This window comes from Corylus avellana, chromosome ca5, assembly GCF_901000735.1.
Source record: "Corylus avellana chromosome ca5, CavTom2PMs-1.0".
In the NCBI taxonomy this organism is placed as follows: Eukaryota; Viridiplantae; Streptophyta; class Magnoliopsida; order Fagales; family Betulaceae; genus Corylus; species Corylus avellana.
The window spans coordinates 8,514,405-8,531,744 of NC_081545.1; the positions used below are offsets into that span (position 1 = coordinate 8,514,405).

General features: G+C 35.4%; 2 protein-coding genes and 7 non-coding genes across 9 annotated transcripts; 8 read left to right on the forward strand and 1 right to left on the reverse strand.

The window, feature by feature from the left end:
* Positions 1-4,865: 4,865 nt before the first annotated feature.
* LOC132181483 (uncharacterized) lies at positions 4,866-7,954 on the forward strand. Its single transcript, XM_059594728.1, has 2 exons — positions 4,866-5,290; positions 7,016-7,954. Exons 1-2 carry the CDS (start codon positions 4,942-4,944, stop codon positions 7,711-7,713), a joined length of 1,047 nt encoding a protein of 348 aa, XP_059450711.1. The 5' UTR covers positions 4,866-4,941; the 3' UTR covers positions 7,714-7,954.
* Positions 7,955-9,464: 1,510 nt separating this feature from the next.
* Positions 9,465-9,610, forward strand: LOC132183521 (small nucleolar RNA snoR134). The gene has a single exon (XR_009440479.1). It is a non-coding gene; the product is annotated as a small nucleolar RNA snoR134 (small nucleolar RNA).
* A 415-nt stretch (positions 9,611-10,025) lies between these two features.
* On the forward strand, positions 10,026-10,108 carry LOC132183519 (small nucleolar RNA U36a). The gene has a single exon (XR_009440477.1). It is a non-coding gene; the product is annotated as a small nucleolar RNA U36a (small nucleolar RNA).
* Positions 10,109-10,183: 75 nt separating this feature from the next.
* LOC132183489 (small nucleolar RNA Z223) lies at positions 10,184-10,275 on the forward strand. The gene has a single exon (XR_009440452.1). It is a non-coding gene; the product is annotated as a small nucleolar RNA Z223 (small nucleolar RNA).
* A 153-nt stretch (positions 10,276-10,428) lies between these two features.
* LOC132183497 (small nucleolar RNA Z278) lies at positions 10,429-10,543 on the forward strand. Its single transcript, XR_009440460.1, has one exon. It is a non-coding gene; the product is annotated as a small nucleolar RNA Z278 (small nucleolar RNA).
* Positions 10,544-10,648: 105 nt separating this feature from the next.
* Positions 10,649-10,766, forward strand: LOC132183498 (small nucleolar RNA Z278). Its single transcript, XR_009440461.1, has one exon. It is a non-coding gene; the product is annotated as a small nucleolar RNA Z278 (small nucleolar RNA).
* Positions 10,767-11,398: 632 nt separating this feature from the next.
* Positions 11,399-11,504, forward strand: LOC132183513 (small nucleolar RNA snoR97). The gene has a single exon (XR_009440472.1). It is a non-coding gene; the product is annotated as a small nucleolar RNA snoR97 (small nucleolar RNA).
* A 338-nt stretch (positions 11,505-11,842) lies between these two features.
* Positions 11,843-11,965, forward strand: LOC132183515 (small nucleolar RNA snoR77). The gene has a single exon (XR_009440474.1). It is a non-coding gene; the product is annotated as a small nucleolar RNA snoR77 (small nucleolar RNA).
* Positions 11,966-13,874: 1,909 nt separating this feature from the next.
* LOC132181718 (putative pentatricopeptide repeat-containing protein At1g03510) lies at positions 13,875-16,173 on the reverse strand (the record flags this gene model as incomplete). Its single annotated transcript, XM_059594956.1, has 1 exon — positions 13,875-16,173. A coding segment is annotated over one exon (1,338 nt), but the record flags the coding sequence as incomplete, so codon positions are not given.
* Between the last annotated feature and the right edge of the window lie 1,167 nt (positions 16,174-17,340).

Consider the following 17,340-nt stretch of genomic DNA (forward strand, 5'->3'; position numbering starts at 1 on the left):
AATATAAAAAGAAATGCAGATGCAGCTAATATCCGCATACTCTAAAACCGCTATCCGCATCCGCATTTGCGGATATTAGTTTTTGTCACTTGCATCCGCATCCGCATATGCGGATAGAAGATTGCGGATAAGTGCGTATATCGGATGCGGGCAGTTATTATCCGCCCGCATTTTCACCCCTAATTGATGTAATATAAAGTAAATATAAGTTTTGAATTTTTTGTTTGAAAAATTAAAACAGTTTTGTTTTATATTTAGTTTTTTATTCAAATAGAAATAAAAAATTATATAAAAACTAAGAAGGCTAAGAAGTTAAAAACAATTTAGACATTGAAAGGCCTTTGCCAAACAAGGCCTTCAATGTGGTGCGTGACTCATAAATCAATAATAATAACCCTCATCTTCTTAAGAATAAGGATGTGTTTGATATTGAGATTTCGTAGACAAAAAATATGATTTTAAATCAAATCGCAGAAAATAGACTGTTTGGAATTGCATTTTTAAAAAAGTGTGATTTGAAAATGAAAAATAAAATAAAATAAAATAAAAAATTACGGTAGGTACAGATGTGCTTTTTTTAAAACGCATAATTTTAAAGGCTAAATTGCGATTTTAAAAGCCAAATAGCGATTTTGTCAAACGCTTAATTGCATTTTTTTTAAATCATATTTTCAAATAGCATATTTTAAAATCTCTATTTTTAAATAGTACTTTTTTAAAAATCACAAACCTAAACCGACCCTAAAACAAAATGGAAAAATTGCACTTCATTCTTCTTCTTCTTCTTTTTTAAGAGAAATTCGTTATGAATTCATTCATGAATAATCAAGAGCATAAAAGCTCTTATAATTACAAATCATAAAGCTCTGAAATTCATAACCGAAGCTAAAGGATTACACATCATAGAGGCAAAAAAACATACAAATCTTACATTGAAATCTTATGACGTCTACATCCGCTAACCCATGCCCAATCTTCAGCTTATAGAATAGATATGCCCAGTGTAAACTCAATCTGAGACATAGGTAGCCACAAGGTAGAGTCACAACAGCCGCTGTGCTATGGGACACCAAGAGAAAAAGGCTCTAAGCAAAAACGAAACAAACAGGAAAACCGCACAAGCAAGGAGGAGGGGGGGAGGGAAAGAGGAGGGAGAAGAGAGGGGAGTCTCTCCTCCAAGCTAAGGACCTGTGCGGCGCTCTCTAGAGAGAGCTTGCACTTCATTCTTCTCGAACTATCATCCTATTTATAAATTTTCTCTTTAAATTTTAAAAAGTTATGAATCTATTTTATCAGCCCCTTTCAATTACTCTCTACCATTAATTTTTCATTATTTAAATGGCTAATGTAGAACGTAACGTAAAATGTCTATTATAACTCAATAAAATTTCTAAAAATATACCAATGCCCTTAATTTTTATTTTTATTTTTAAAAAAATTGTGAATTGAGTGACCCACCGCCTACGGCCTATGCGTGGGAGGGGTTTTTTTTTTTTTTTTTTCTTTTTCTTTTTTTAATATATAGCTTTTTTTGTTTTTGTTACTTTTCTTCGTCCATTAGGATTCAACTGAAAATCTTAACGGGTAACATAAAGGAGTTGGTAGAAGAGATCTCCACATTGCAACTTTTTGAGGTTTTAGTGAAATTGCAAATAGAATGGTAATTAAAGGAATTTAAGTAAAATTAGCAATTCCCCTCAAAAAAATAAAACTTTGTAACACACAAATGATTATGATTTTGGTTTAAGGATAATGAGAAAAAAATATTTGTGACATCTTCAAATGAGAAACTATGTACAGTAAATATAAAGATTACACATTTTAATTAGTACTGATAAAAAAAAATTAATAATAAAAAGGGAAAAGTTCACTTTACCCTCTGAAATTTCTGAAATTTTTCAATTCAAACTCCAATGTTTAAAAATTGACAATGTACTCCCTAATATTTCAAAAAATTTTAATTCAAACCCTCCGTTACTAATTTCTGTCTAATTGGACGGAAATCATCCAACATGCGTCTTACGTGGAATTTTGATGTCCTCTATTCTAATTTTGCCCTCATTAAAACCTATGAAATTATGTAATTACTTTCATTAAAACCTAAGAACCGATTTGATACAAAGCACATACCCTAGGGACAAGTTTAGTAATTTATATGCAAGCTTAATTTTTTTTTTTTTTAATGAGATTAAATTTAAATTTCAAATATATAAAAAATGTCAGAGTGAAAAATAGCTTACTATTAAATTCCAAATATAATTTTAGTATTGGACCACAAATTAATTGGCTGAGGTGTCTTTTTCTTGGACCACAATTTGGTGGAAGGTGTCATTTTCTAACTACCAAAACGTGTTTCATACTTCTGTTTCTATAGAGTATTGTCTATCCACTTACAAGCTTTTTACACTCTCACAATAATTCTTTCCATTTCATTTCAAGTGAAATGTAAGGATTTTTTTTTTTAGTATATATGATGTTATATTATATAAATATTTTAATAATGTGGTGATATATTCATCTTCTGATAGCATATATGCTATTAAATTTATAAAATCTAATCTAAATTATAAAATAAATTATCTTTAATCACTTAAAATGAAAAGAATTCTAAATCTTTTGTCATGCTTCATAGTTTAATCCTTAGGTTTTTGCTCCATCCCAACTTGTTCCTTAGAGCACTATCAACAACCACCTAATGATTTTTTTTCTTTCTAAATTTAAGAACTAAATTACTTTTTCCTTCCTTATCCAAATACGCCATACAATAACTTTCCCTAATTTTTTTTTTCCTATGCCATTTATTTATTTTTTTGGTGTGTGTAAAAAGATCACAATTATGATAAATAAGGCAAGACAATCATACACAAATAACACTAAGATTAAGTAGCTCACTCAATGTGAGACGCGTCCATTGGTGGAGATGATCACAAAAAAATTCACTATTAAAAATGAAGTACAAAATAATAGAGAGAAAATCATTCAAAACTCAAAGTCTTAATATACTCAAATCTCACTATCACACAATAGAGATTATTCCCAAAAGAGAATTTTTTTTTTTAAAAAAACCTAACTAACAAACTTATCTTTTGTTAGATTTTTTTTTTTTTTTCTTCTCTTGTTTTAGCTCCTCCAAAACCAAGAAGAAAAACTGTGGCAGCTCTCTTGTTTTCTTTCTTATTTTGGCTCCTAAGAAAACACACATGCGCTCCTCTCTGTACGTCTACTGCACTGCAGCCCACCTTCTCTCACAGTGCGACTCTGTTTGATGCTTAAAAGTTAAACCAAAGGACCAAAACACACCCTTCTATAAGGTGCTCGAGTCCGTCAAACCAAAAAAAAAAAAACCAATACGTACAAGTCGATCTTCTATTCCAAATCTAAAGTAAACGAAAGAGTACCAAAACACCATGAATCTCCTCTGAATGTATCAGCCAAAACTTATGAGGACAATCACAATTCACAAGTGCCACTCAAATATGAATAGAGAAATACCTCAATTACCAAGTATGATTGTCTCTAACCACCCACATATATGTTTTTTTTTTTTTTTTTTTTTAATTGAATTTAGTTATATAAATACTTCTATTGCCTAATGTTTAGAATTCAATTTGCATTTTCGTATTGCAATTTACAAATGTATTTAGTACAAAATTTGGATTAAACACAACTTTAAAATGCGCATAAAAAAGCTTTAAAAACAAAAAAACAAAAGAAGAAGAAGAAAAAAAGCCTAAAATGCAAAATGGATGAAAAGATGACAACACCTCAAAAACGTTTTTGAAGTTGAATGGAAAAACAATTCCTTTGACAAAGAGAGAAGTTCAACAACAACTTCTTTAGTTCATATTTGGTATTTGTCATGTTTAAAGTATTTGTTGATTTGAGTCTTGAATCTTGGTTCTTATATTACTTCTTGTGTAATGTATAATTATCACAGTAAATAATACAAAATTTTATATTGTTCTTTTTATTAGAGGTATATACAATAATTTTAAGAGCCATCTCATTTAAAAAAAAAAAAAACTTGTAACATTACTCATACGAGGGCGGATAGCCGACCTGAGACCCTTTTTAGCTGCCCACATGAAGAACCTATTAATTTGGGGGGCTAAATTATACGAAACATGATCCTCTCTAGTCCAAAATGGATTGGAGAATATCTAGTTAATGGTCAAGATTTCGTTAAAGAGATTTTGAGGCCATAAATATGACATCTATCCCATTAATAAAAAAAAAAAACAAAATATTATATATATATATTTTTTTAAAAAAATTATAAAAAATTAAGAGGTAGCTAGCCACCCCATGGCCCTTAGGGGTGGCAGACCGCGAGATCGGTCTGGGGTGGCCGAAGCCACCTCATGGCCCTTAGGGGTGGTCCAAATCTTAAAATAATAATAATAATAATAATTGTTTGGCCCTTGGGGTGGCCAGACCACCCCCAAGGGCCATGGGGTGGTTCGGCCACTCCTGGCCGGCCATTGGGGTGGCTCATTGGGGTGACTTGAGAGCCACCCCAATCTAAAATGGGGTGGTTCGACGTGGCTTTAGGATTTTTAAGAAGAAATTTCAACCATTAACTTTATATTCTCCAGATGATCATATTCCAAATTATACATTTCTTGAAGAGAAATGTTAGGGAGGCAAATAAATGAATCCAAAAAATTTTTTCAAACTGACGTGGCAAATTGTAAGTGGCTGACAAGTGAGAGAGAATTATATTTTTTTTAATTTAAAAACTTTTGTCATTTCAGTTTGAAATTTTTTTTCGTTAATTTGTTTGGTTCTCTCGTACTCCTCAAAATAAATAAAAAGGGGTATTGCTCGGACCGATCCCATGGCTATTGAACGGGTCAGGATCCACATTCTCAAAAGCCCAAGTTAGGTACTTTGCTCTATTTCACTGATGATGGCAAAAACCTCCCTATTCCCAAAGCAACCATGTCAATGGCTGTTCCCACTCTCTCATCTCTAAACCCTTCTCTCAAAATCACTCCATTTTCTTATCTCAGACTCGGAACCCATACCCAAACCATTCCATTTCGCTCTTCACCAACCAAAACCCAGTCTTTTAATCTCAAACCAGGTCAAAATTTTCCTGGGTTTTCCGGGAAAATTCAGGGTTTTGTGTTTGAGAGAAAGTTGACGGTTTGTGCGAGTGGAGGGAATGCCGGTGTTGATGATGATGAAGCTGAGAGAAAGGCTCGAGGAGAGAGTACTATGCCCGAGCGGTTCAGGTATTTGACCAAAGAAGCTCCTGCCGCACCAGTGAGATGGCCTTGGTTTGTCGGTAAATTCTTGCTCTTTCACTTTCTCTCTTTCTGTTCAGTTGGTGAGAAACTATGGGGAAAAATTCATAAAAAAATTAAAATTTTTTTTTTTAAAAAAATGTGGGGAAAGAGAAGAAGGTATTTCTAATTGGGTCCAGGACTAGTTCTACGTAACTGGGTCTGATCCATGTATCGAGCTTGCTTTGAGTTTTCTTTTCCATTGTTTATACAGTTCAGGAAAATACAGCTCGATTTTCACTTTCGTTTTAATATTTTCACTATCTTTCTTAGCTGCCAAACGGAAAATTGGGCTTTCAACTTACGAGAAATGAATGAGAGAGAAAGAAGGAAAAATGTCCAGCGTTGTCGGATAGATTTTCGGGACTTCAAAACATTCAATTCGCGCAGTGTGGGTGTATGATAATGGTCCAAAGACTAATTTGGGCATCAAAATCGTAGCCAAAAATCTACACTAAGGCGTATCTTGTAGTAACAAATTAGTTTTGTACTATATGAAGGTGTCTTCTCATTAGAGCATTCTCATTGGCTAGCTAGCCATGATGCTAAAATGGGAGTAAAAGGAGCTGCTTCCGGCTCAGCAACATCTGGTAAGCGGCTAACCGTGAGCACCGTGTAGCATTCTCTCTCATTTTGGATATAGGTGAAAACAACTGATTTTTTAATCTCTAACATTCTCTCTCATTTCAATTCATTAAAGAATAAAGAAATTCTTGAGAAAGAATATTTAAATGACATGGTGAAAGTTGATAACTAAAATAGAGTTTTGGATATAGATTCTTTGAAAAAGTTGGCAGTAAAAGTAGAAAGAAGTGATTTTTTTTAGCTTAGATAGAGAGTAAATTTGCTTAGCCGGATGTGAATGTTCATACCCCTTTTTACCAATAATATATCATCACTTCTCATGGTGAATATCTCGAAGATGGAATTCTTTGAGTATCTAGTAAAATTTCAATACTGTAACAGAACATCCCGTGAGCATAAAGAGAATAACAGGGAGACCCGTTGCCAATTCAATCTAGATTGTATGGGAGGAGGTTTGTAACTCATAACTGCATACATTTTGTAGTGATAAAATAAATGTACTTCAACAGATGTTTTTGTGAGGTAAGCTCCTCCAAATTTTCCATTTTGATGGTTCTATTTCCTGCCTATCTTTGTGGAATCATTTGGTGTGAATTCTTTTAAATGCACTAGCACACATGAGGTCACTGTCTTGTTGAATTCTTTTTAGGTGCGAACTCATCGATGCATTCATGAGCGAATTGGGATAAGTTGTCTGTTGCACCTTTCATACTATTCTTCAGAAAATAGTTTTCCTCGTGAATGTAGTCAAAGGGGTGCGAGCATTTACATCCTTTCTATTTACTCAGATGGGAGTTGATTTTTTTTTTTACAAGTTGATTTTCTTTGCATGACAGAAAAATTATGTGCTGATAGATCAGATAATCTAAGAAAAAGCATATCGGTGCTACTTGTTTGCTATTAAGGGATGTAACTTGTTCCACTTATGTGTGAACTAGCAGTTGCTAATGGGGAACTTTGTTCGCGTTCTTTTATTTGGTTTCTGCTTTTTTGGAGTTTACTTCTTTTTGTGGGGGGGGGGAGGCATCTTAACTTCTTTTTACTAGCTCAAATTATTCTTCAAATCTTTTTCCATTTTTTTTTTTAAAGTACATTGCATATGCTGCTGACTAAAACATTACTTACCGTCGATTATTGTGCAGCCCTGGCTTTCCTTGTCTATGCATGGAGGGCAGTGTTGTTGGAACTCTCAAACTGGCGAAAGGCTGTACTCGGTATCGTTTCTTTTGTGGGATACCTATTGAAACTTGCCTTGGCTCTTGTATTCCACTTCATTGGTGACCCCATAACTTCTCTGATCAGATTTGTTGAGACTGCTATCTATGCCATTAGAGCATTTTATTCTGGCATAGTGGCATACGCGCCTGTTCCAGAGTTGACCACACTTATCCTACTGGCATCAGCTGTTCTTGCCATTGCAGAAGCCACTGTTCCCAACTCTGTAAACAGCCAACCCCATCTCCTCACAGCAGCTGGCCTAATTGGCTATGCAGCTGTGAGTGGTTTCATCTCTGAGCCATTCTTCTGGACCCTTCTGCTGCTCTTGTATGGTTTCTCAAGGTTTGTTAAAAAGAGAGATGATGTTTCATCTGCATTGCCTGTTGCAGCTGTGCTTGCTGCAGTTGGAGAACCATGGATTAGGGTTTTGGTAATGGCTTCATATCTGGCGCTAGCTATTTCCCACCATTCAAAAAAGCTTTCAGAAGGAAAGGAAGAAGCAAAAGTAGTAACAGCAAATAGGAGGCTTCCTATGCCATTGCTGGGTGCAGCCTTGGCCATTGGAATCCGTCTTGCTGCCAACTGGGCTGGCTACCGGCACTTGACATGGAAGATAGTCTGAGACATGAAAACTAGGTTCTGAGCAAATTAGCCTTTGTATAGCCTGGAGATAGCTCATCGGAGGAGTTGTTTTGGGCTTTTGACGGCAATCAATCTAATACTTTTTGTAGCATTCTTTCCATGGTGTAGAATAGAATGGATACTATTGTATCATGCTGCTTTGTTTCCCATCTCTCTTCCCAAAGACTACTACAATTTTGGTAACCCAGAAAATTCTAGATATGTCTTGCATTCTCTTCCAATTGAGAAGTTTGCAAATGGCTGTGGCGTACATATTTCGATTTGGAAAATGTTTGGCGGGAATTAAAGCTTTTATACTATCTATCTCCTTACATAAATTTTAATTGTTTTAGAGTTTGTTTAGGATTGTGTTTAAGAAATAGAGTTTTTAAGTCAAAAAGAGCTTTTGGGCAAAAGCTTCATTTTTAAGCTTTTGTCAAAAATGTTTTTTTGACCATTTTTAGGCTTTTGGGACCATTAAAAACATTTTTAATTTTTTTACCAAACAAGTTTTTTTTTTTTTTTTTTTTTTTTCCTTTAAACGAACTTTTTTTAGGCTTAAAACATTTTTAAGCCCCTCAAACGTAATCTCAAACAAGCCCTTAGAATATTGGTTTCTCTTTTTTTTTTTTCTTCATCCATAAATTTTAATTGTTTAATGATTAATGATTAAGGTAGTAAGCATAATGTAAACTACTAAATTGGCGGGACGGTCTACATGGCATTGTCATGTCAATCATAATCAAATTTAATTATTTAATTGTTAATGTGATAGGTGGCACTTATGAATTAGGATCATTTTCATTTCATTTGAACGGGTGAATATCAGTTAGTTATATTTGAGATATATTTTTGTCACATCAAAAGGTGAAAAGATAAAAATACCCTTAAAATATAATTAACTGGATTATGTTCCGGTGCTTATATGGTTTTGACCAATAGGATTGAGATCCCCTCGTATATTCTAAAATATGAGTCATCCATTTTATCTAACGGTTTAAATAAATGCAGAAGTTTTTGTTACCTAGGCAAGTAAATTTGACATATTAAAAACTAAAATTAATTGTCTCGGTAACACACAAACTTCTACATTTGTTTAAATCGTTAGATAAAATAGATGGCTCAAATTTTAGAATATGAGAATTTCATATTTTAAAAAATATGAGGAGATCGCAATACAAAATATGAGGGATCTCAATCCTATTATTCTTACAACTTTTATGAAAAAAAATTATCATGTAGTCGTGCCACTTTTAATAACTTATTGACACTTGTTAATATATAATTGGAAAGTATTAAAAAAATTTGGTGGCTAACATGACTCTAATCAAATGCCGACATGGGTTAACAAATTGTATAAGAGTCGTAGATGTAGCATTATTATAATAAAATAAAATGTCATAGAGACTTGAGCTCTCTCCTAAATTCCCAACAGGGTTGAGCCGGTGTCCCAAAGTTGTCCGTCTTCAATCGAGTGCGCCTCAAGCTTAGATTTTAGGTATAATGGGCCTTACCAAATTCCCAAGCCCAGTTCGGATTAGGTGATTCAATACTTAAACCCGACCGGGTCCAAGAACAAACACCACCGCCGACCCGGATGGAACCCTATGAAGTGATTTCTAGGGTTTCACAAAAGGCCTATATAAGCATACGCAGAGTGCAAGCCTCTCACAACTCACAAATTCAGATCTTCTCTCTATTGTTATGTACTTCTGTTCATTAGTTTCTCATTGTTTGATTTTTGGATTCTTTCTGCACGATCACTACCCCGGGCTTCTCTGAAAAATCAATGACGATGAAAGCCCCAATGCTCGTGCTAAAGCGACGCCGTCCAGTGTTGCAGTCCAGCCCTTTCTCTGTCTCCACGGCTGAGCTGTGTCAAATCGACGCCAACATCTCTCTATATCTCTCTAACTATAACAATCGTTTTTACCTTGCCTCGCTACACCTTTAGCTTGTTTTCTCGTTAAAGATAGCGATTTGAGAATAAGGCTAGTCCTCGAGGCAAATAGCGAATCTCCTTTGGCGGTGTCAACGTGGGGGTCTATCTTTTCTCAATAGTTTTGCCTCTAAAAACATCCGCTATAGATTTGTTTGCCTTTTTAACTACTGCTGGTTTTGATTTGTTTGAAAGAACGAAAAAAAAAGGGAAAGAGTGGGGAAGGAATTTTCTGGTTTCTCCTTATTTTATGCAAAATCTCAAATCTTTTTATTATATTGATTTCAGGGTTTGTGTTGTTTTATAAGATTTTTTTAAAAGATTTTATTTTTGCAAGTGATGTTGGTGATAGGCTTTCGAATGCTAACAGCAGTTGGCGATGATTAAATATTTATCCGCGCTTCTGAGAGAAATCGATGAAGCATAAAAGGATGGTTGAATTTCTTGATATGAGCCGCCTTTGATTGATCTTTAGTTCAGAAAATACCTTGCTTTAATTTTTAATTTTCTATGAATTGTATAAAGATGGGCAAATTTGCAGTGATGATTAAGTTTCAGCTTTAATGCCAGTTCTGCTTCAGAAAATTCTTGATAGATAGAGCTGTTATATAGTCTGAGCCTATTAAAGTCCCTTTTTCTAATACTTTTTTATGATTGTTGATTGGTTTTAAAGCCTTTGTTGTGAAATTGGTTTTCACCATTGTATGATTTAGTGTGTTTGATTCTGTCATGCTATTTTGGTGTATTATTGTATATTTTGTTTTCTAATTATTAGAATTCCATGATGATTTGTCCACAGTTTGAGATTAGTTAGCTTCAAGCCCCTGTTTTCAGGGAGAACCTACTTGAGGCTGCTAAATCATAATATGAACTTACTGGACCGTTCTGAGATTTTTGTGAACATTCTCTTTGCTTGTTCATGTTTTGTTTTCAAGAAATGTGTTTTCAATCTTGGGTAAATTTTATTTCATAGGGTTGGTGACGATTCTTTTAAATTGCTGTTGATGATTCGATCCAACTTATTTGAGGTGTTGTGGAGCCAAGCCCTTGCTTTGCAGGGGGAACCTACTTGAGGAAGCAACGTTTCACATGAAATTAATGGATTTAACTGAGGCTATAATTATATGTGAAATTGTTTACTTCTTTTATGGCTTGTGTTAGCATTTGGGGCTGTGTTCTATTTACTACACGTTTTAGCGCTAGTTGTAAATTTGTTTTTTAGTAATGATGTTTTATGCTTTTAAAGATTTGGTGCTCTGTAGCTGGCCAATGATGGTTTCAATCCAACTTGTTTGAGGGCTGCCAGACCCAAGACCCTGTCTTTCAGGGAGAACCTACTTGGATAATCTGCGGTTTCCTATGACAGCAATTGTGAAAACTGAGACAGTTCTGAACTGCCTTCTTTGTCTGCTTTCAATCCTAAGTAGTACATCTTTGTGTCCCTGAACATTGTTGTCATATTGAGTATGGAAGTGTAAATGATTTGTATGCAACTTTAAGGATATTAATTAGGATGCTGTGAAATGTTCTCTTTTCACTTATTGTTATTGGAGCTTTACATTTATATGGGACTCTTAGCTTCATATATATAATGAGAATTCAGTGAATGGCAAGAAAATGTATGTTCTTATTCATAACTTGATGAATATTTTAGTTTTCAGACAGATTGAGGATTGTGTTTAATAAAATCATTATTCATGAAAAAAATATAAATTTTTATTTCTCGAGTTTTACTATACTCTTTACCCTTTTCTAGTGGGTGTAGGGTCTGAAAAACTCGTACATTGTGTGTCGTCATCAGCTTTTTCTCTTGTAATTCCACGAGATTTGAGTTAAATAACGTCACAACATCCCCAATTTCCATTTCAAAATCTGTATAGCTTAGGTTTCTGTTGCCAATATTTCTTTTAATCCATAAAAATGTGTTCGATAATGGGGCTTGAGTTTGGCTCTTTGGCTAGCAAAACAGTGCCTTAGAGATGAATATAGCCCCTATACTCAACTTTCATCACCCTTTCACCCTATCCGCTATGAATTTCATTTTCGGTGTAGCGGATCGCTTTGATTCGGCTGGTACATTTGATAGATCTTATTCATAACGTAGGGTATTTAGTTCTTTACTATCAAATATTTTTGTTTTAATTTTTTATTATTCGTACGATTTTTTTTATTTTGTTTCGAGTAGTTATTCAGGCAGCCTCTTTGCAAGTTGTAATGGTGAAGAAGGTGTTAAACTGCTCGTAAATTAATGTCTTTTGCTCTTCAGACTTGCTGAGACTGTCTCTGAAGCTGGTCTAGTAAGCTCAAGTACATTCTTTTATCAAATGTACACTCCGAATCAAACTTCTTTTTGTACTGTGGTTTGTTTGCAGATCCTCACTTTTTGTCTTGGAAGAGCTTTGGATGGAGTGGAAGGTTTTATTGAAGATTGTTCCAAACAAGTGCTTCTTGCTATTTCGTTTATTTCCCATTTGTATTCAATGTTGCTTTGGTTGATTTAGCGAATCCTATGTTGTTTTGCTCTATTGTTTTCTACTAATAAAGCAAATGTGTTATGAAAATTTATGTCCATTCCACTGCCTCGGGAGTCAGCGTCCGATTCCTTATGGTAAAATGAAATCTGATGGTAAAACAATGTAAATGGTGCTTGAAAAATCGTTATAATGAGGCTAGCAGAAGTTTCAGATTTTGGATGACTAGTTATGATTTAGATAGCGATTTGTACGAAGCAGCGTCTTTGCCTGCACAGCTGCCATGGTGGTGCTCTCAGTAATGTTGGGACAAAGATAATCGTATACTTTAAATATTTTATGGGACTTTAAAAATTATTATAGATGTTATAAATAAAGAATTAAAGAGAATTATGTAAATGGTTACGGAGCGAATAGATACCATTTTTATTAAAGGAAAATTATTTCATTTTCATTAATTGATGTAGGATTATGAGCGTAAAGTTTGTATATCATAGAACAAAAGCTATAAAAAATTCATAATCGAAGTTACAAGGTTACAAGTTATAGATACATACATAATAATCTGAAGTTTATGACATCAAAATCTGCTAACCCATGACTAATCTTTAGTAGTAACAAGTTTGTTCTAAATAGACTTAATCTGATACATAAGTAGCAACACTCTCTTGTCTCATCCTTCTCGACTCGCAAGCCCAGATCAAGACCACAAAATACAAGGAAAAATAAAATAAAATAAAAAAGTGTTGTGGTTGCCAAAATTAGAAGCTGCAAGTGCTGTTAGAAGTGGGCGAGGCCGGTGCGTGTGGTGGAGGGGCGCATGTCGAGGTGGATCTGACATAGCGACGTAGATCGAGCTTTGAAACAGTCCGATTCAAGAGCCTCATCAACCCTGAAAAAAGACATAGCAAAAATGGTAGACGGCACAGCAAAAAGAAAAGGGAGGGTGGGGAGGGGAATGAGCCGGGGAAGGGAGGGGGGTTGTTCTCCTCCTACGCAGCATGACGCTCTCTACTAGGGTAACAATTCTCAAAATTTATACAAAATTGGGTGAACTTTTAATGCCCGAATAGATAACATTTGAGAAAGCAAGAAGTAACTTTATTCTTTAAATTAGGATAAAAAAATTTAGGAAATCCAATGCTTGTGCTTTTAGTCAATTTTGAATCATTTTAAATAATTTGAAAAATGATATGGCTAGAAAAATGGCAAATCCTGTAAAAATAATGGGCCGTCTTGGCAAATCTGGTGGTAACATATACCATCATGGTGCTTTTATATAGTTGTCATGTTCGTAGAATTGCCGATCCAATTTACATAAGAAAGGAAAAGATAGTTTTTATAAAAGTTATTATAGTATAAGTTGGCTATCAAACCTTGATAATTACAGCTCGAATACTTCATGAATTTAGCACTTGAAAGACTCCCCTCCTCTACAAGTATCGTTGTTGGAGAAGTTTGTCACCATTGCTCTAATTGGCCATTATTAGAATAATTCTTGTTTTGATACCAGCTGATGTAACGAAAAACTAAAGTAACTAACCAAAGAGCAGTGTCTTTGATTCTGCAAGTTGAATCGTCTTCGCCTTCTACCCAAAGATGAGTGGATCCACCGATCAATAAAAGAGATGAGATGGTCTACCCATTTTTACACATGAAAAATTCAAGGTGTTTGATTTCTGCATTTTTGTTTGCGGTATTCAATTTGAGTTTGTCGCTATTTTTAAATACATTACAAATAATTCAAAATGCAAAACATTTTTAAGAAACTGACTTCTTACCCCAATCTGGTCGAGGTAGCCAAGAAGTCAACCACAATTGGAGTGGCGGCATAATCACAATATTATGTGTACTTTACATGAAACAATTTCTCAAATGTGAACCTCACCATAATACACTTCCAAAAATACTTTCTCACCTTTTTGTCATGAGAACACTTTCAAATCAAAACTCCTGCCCAAATACATCTACAAAATTAACCTTACAATCCTGAGCTTTCATGCCTGGCTTTCGATCTTACTGATCTGACATTGTTACTTGTATATTTTGTTGCTTGTTCTTAGTTCAGGATATCTCCTTTTCTAAGAAGCTTTCTACTAACTTGAGGGTCCTCTTTTGGAGCCTTTCTGTTCAACTGAGGATCAGGAGAATGGTAAGCTATAAATGAATACGTCAAACAGAGTATGCCTTTCAAGGAAGAATATCACTCTCACATGCATTGAAATCCACTACCATCAAGATTTCACAGATGATATAATGCCATAAAGTAGGACCATTGTAGTGATGGCTTCAGCTCTTTTGCATGACTTGATCAAAGCGGAGCCCCTTTTGATGACTTTCCAAGAAATGTATCACACATCTTCATCCATATTTAGTACAATTGTCATACAATTAGAATGATGTGAAATCTTGATGATATAATGCCATAAAATAGGACCATTGTAGTGATGACTTTAGCTATTTCTGCATGATTAGATCAAATAGAGCCCCTTTTGATCACCGTCCAACAAAATGTGTTACACATCTTTATCCATCTTCTTCACAAGAAAATAGTAATGATATTTAATAGATTGCTATATGACTATCATATAACTGTCATGACATGACATAACATAAAATCATTGCCACATTATCAAAGTTGCATGGTAGTCGTATAATAGTCTACTAAATAACACTATTCACGAGAGAAAAAATGGTTTAAAATTCACTAATATCAATCCTGAAATACTACCCAGCTACTGCCGGGGGCAGCCTTCACTCCCTTCTCCTTCATTTCCCTTCTCATTTTTTCAGCTTCCTCATGTCTCCCTAGACTAGCATATATTCCAGCCAACAGTACATAGTTGGCAGGATTATCAGGTTCAATCTGGGACAAAGCTTTACCTGCAATCTCTGCCAGCTCCGGCTCTCCATAAGTCCGACATGCCCCGAGAAGAGCACCCCAAGCTTTTGCTGTCACCTTTACCGGCATTTCTCGGATTACATGATATGCCTCATGTAATCTCCCAGCTCTGCTCAACACATCAACTAAACACGAGAAGTGATCACTACTTGCTTCCACGCCATAATCTGTAAGCATTCGAGCAAAGTAATCCAATGCTTCATCAGCTAATCCTGCATGGCTACAAGCTTTCAGTACGCCCAGAAAAGTGATCTCATCAGGCTGCACTTTTGCCAATTCCATCTCATGAAAAGTGTCCAGCGCAGTTCTTGCTTCCCCATGTAGTGCGTATGCTGATATTAAGCTGCTCCATGCAACAACATCTCTTTCCCGCATACCCCAAAACACATTATGCGCATTTACAAGACACCCAGATCGCCCATAGGCCTCCACCATGCCACTACTCAGCTGGAGATGCGCGTCAATATCATTTCTAATTGCATAACCATGAATTTCCTTGATCAAATTCAAAGCCGCTACACCTAAGCAAGCGGGTAATAGAGCAAGAAGCGTTATTACATTTGGCTTCAACCCCATTTCCTTCATTCGCCGATAAAACGCAATCGCCTTAAACGACCCATCGTCCAAACCTGCCAAACCCGCTACGATTGAATTATAAGTTGACACATTGGGCACAACATCCATGACTTCAAATAACTTCAAAGCATCAGGAACACAACCAGAATGTGTATAGGTCGATATCATAGCATTCCACACAACAACATTTCGGTGAGGACTTTCATCGAACAACTGGCGCGACGGAAAAATCGAGACGCATTTGCCGTACATGTGGAGGAGAGCGCAGGCGACAAATGGGTTTGAGAGAAAGGAGGCTTTGGCAACATGGGCGTGGATAGCGGTGCCGAGTTGCGGGCGGTGGATTGCTGCACAAGACTTGAGGACGAGGGAGAAGACATGGGCGTCGAGAGGAAGGGCAAGGGAGGCTTGGATGTGGTGGAAAAGAGCAAGGGCTTCATCGTGACGAGCTTGGCTGACGTGCGACGACAAGCGCTTGGTGAAGGAAAGGAGGCGCTGAAAGTTGGTGGCGGAGGAGCCCCCAATGCTCCTCCGCAATGCTCGTTCTAAAACGACGACGTCCAGTGTTGCAGTTCAACCCTTTCTCTGTCTCCACACGCGCGCCTGATCTGTTTCAAATCGACGCCAACGTCCCTCTACGTCTTTTTAAATATAAACGCTGTCGTTTTTGTCTTGCCTGGCTATAGATTTGTTATCTTTAGAAAGAAAAAACAGGAATTTTTCTTGTTTCTCCTTATATAGGATTATAGGAACCAAAATTTGAATCTTTTTAGTACATTGGTTTCTGGGTTTGTCTTTTTTTATAATTTTTTTTTTTTTTTTTGAAAGTGATTGGCGATAATATTTAATTTTTGATTATGTCGTGCTATTTGGGTGTATTATTTTATATTTTGCTGGCTAATTAGCAGAAGTCAATGATGATTTGCCTCTTTCAGGGAGAACCTACTTGAGATTCTAGTCAACTTTTTTTCTTTCTTGTTTATGTTTTGTTTTCAAGAAATGAGTTATGAGTTTGTGTTTCTCAATCTTGGGTCAATTGCTTTTTCATAGTTTTTGTGATGATTCTTTTAAAATGCTGTTGATGATTTGGAGCCAAGCCCTTGCTTTGCAGTTTGCAGGGGGGAACCTAGCTAGTTGGTTAATCTGCAGTTTCCTATGACAGCAACTGTGAAAACTGAGACAGTTTCTGAACTGAACTGCCTTCTTCTTTGTCAGCTTTGAATCTTAAGTAGTGCTTAGAACATGCCAATTGATTTGATTCTTTTATCTGTATAGCTTTGGTTTCTTCAAAAAAACCATCCAATTTTTCCACATTTATACTTTTTATGACCCTTTTCCATGTTGTTTAAAGGGGTTTGCATGCTCTCAACCGTTTGCAGATATCATCAATCGTACATTTTAAAATCTTTGTTTTAATCGAACTTTTAAAATCAAAATTCCAAACGAACCTATTGTTTATGTTAGAGATTGTAGTAAAAAAATTAATAGTTAAAATACATAAAATTGTATTTTAAGTAATAAAAATGAGTATCATTGTACTAGTTCAATCGGTTGAAGTCCGCTTCAATGAAAATTATTATTTCCTTTTTCTCCCCTCCCTTGTATAAACATGTAAAAAAAAAAAAAAAATCTCTGAATGATACTAACTCTTATCGTACGAGTTCCCAATTTATTTTTTTCGTTTTTGGCAAGAAATTTGTTAAAGACGGAGAGAAGTCGTGGTCAAAATCAGCGACTTCA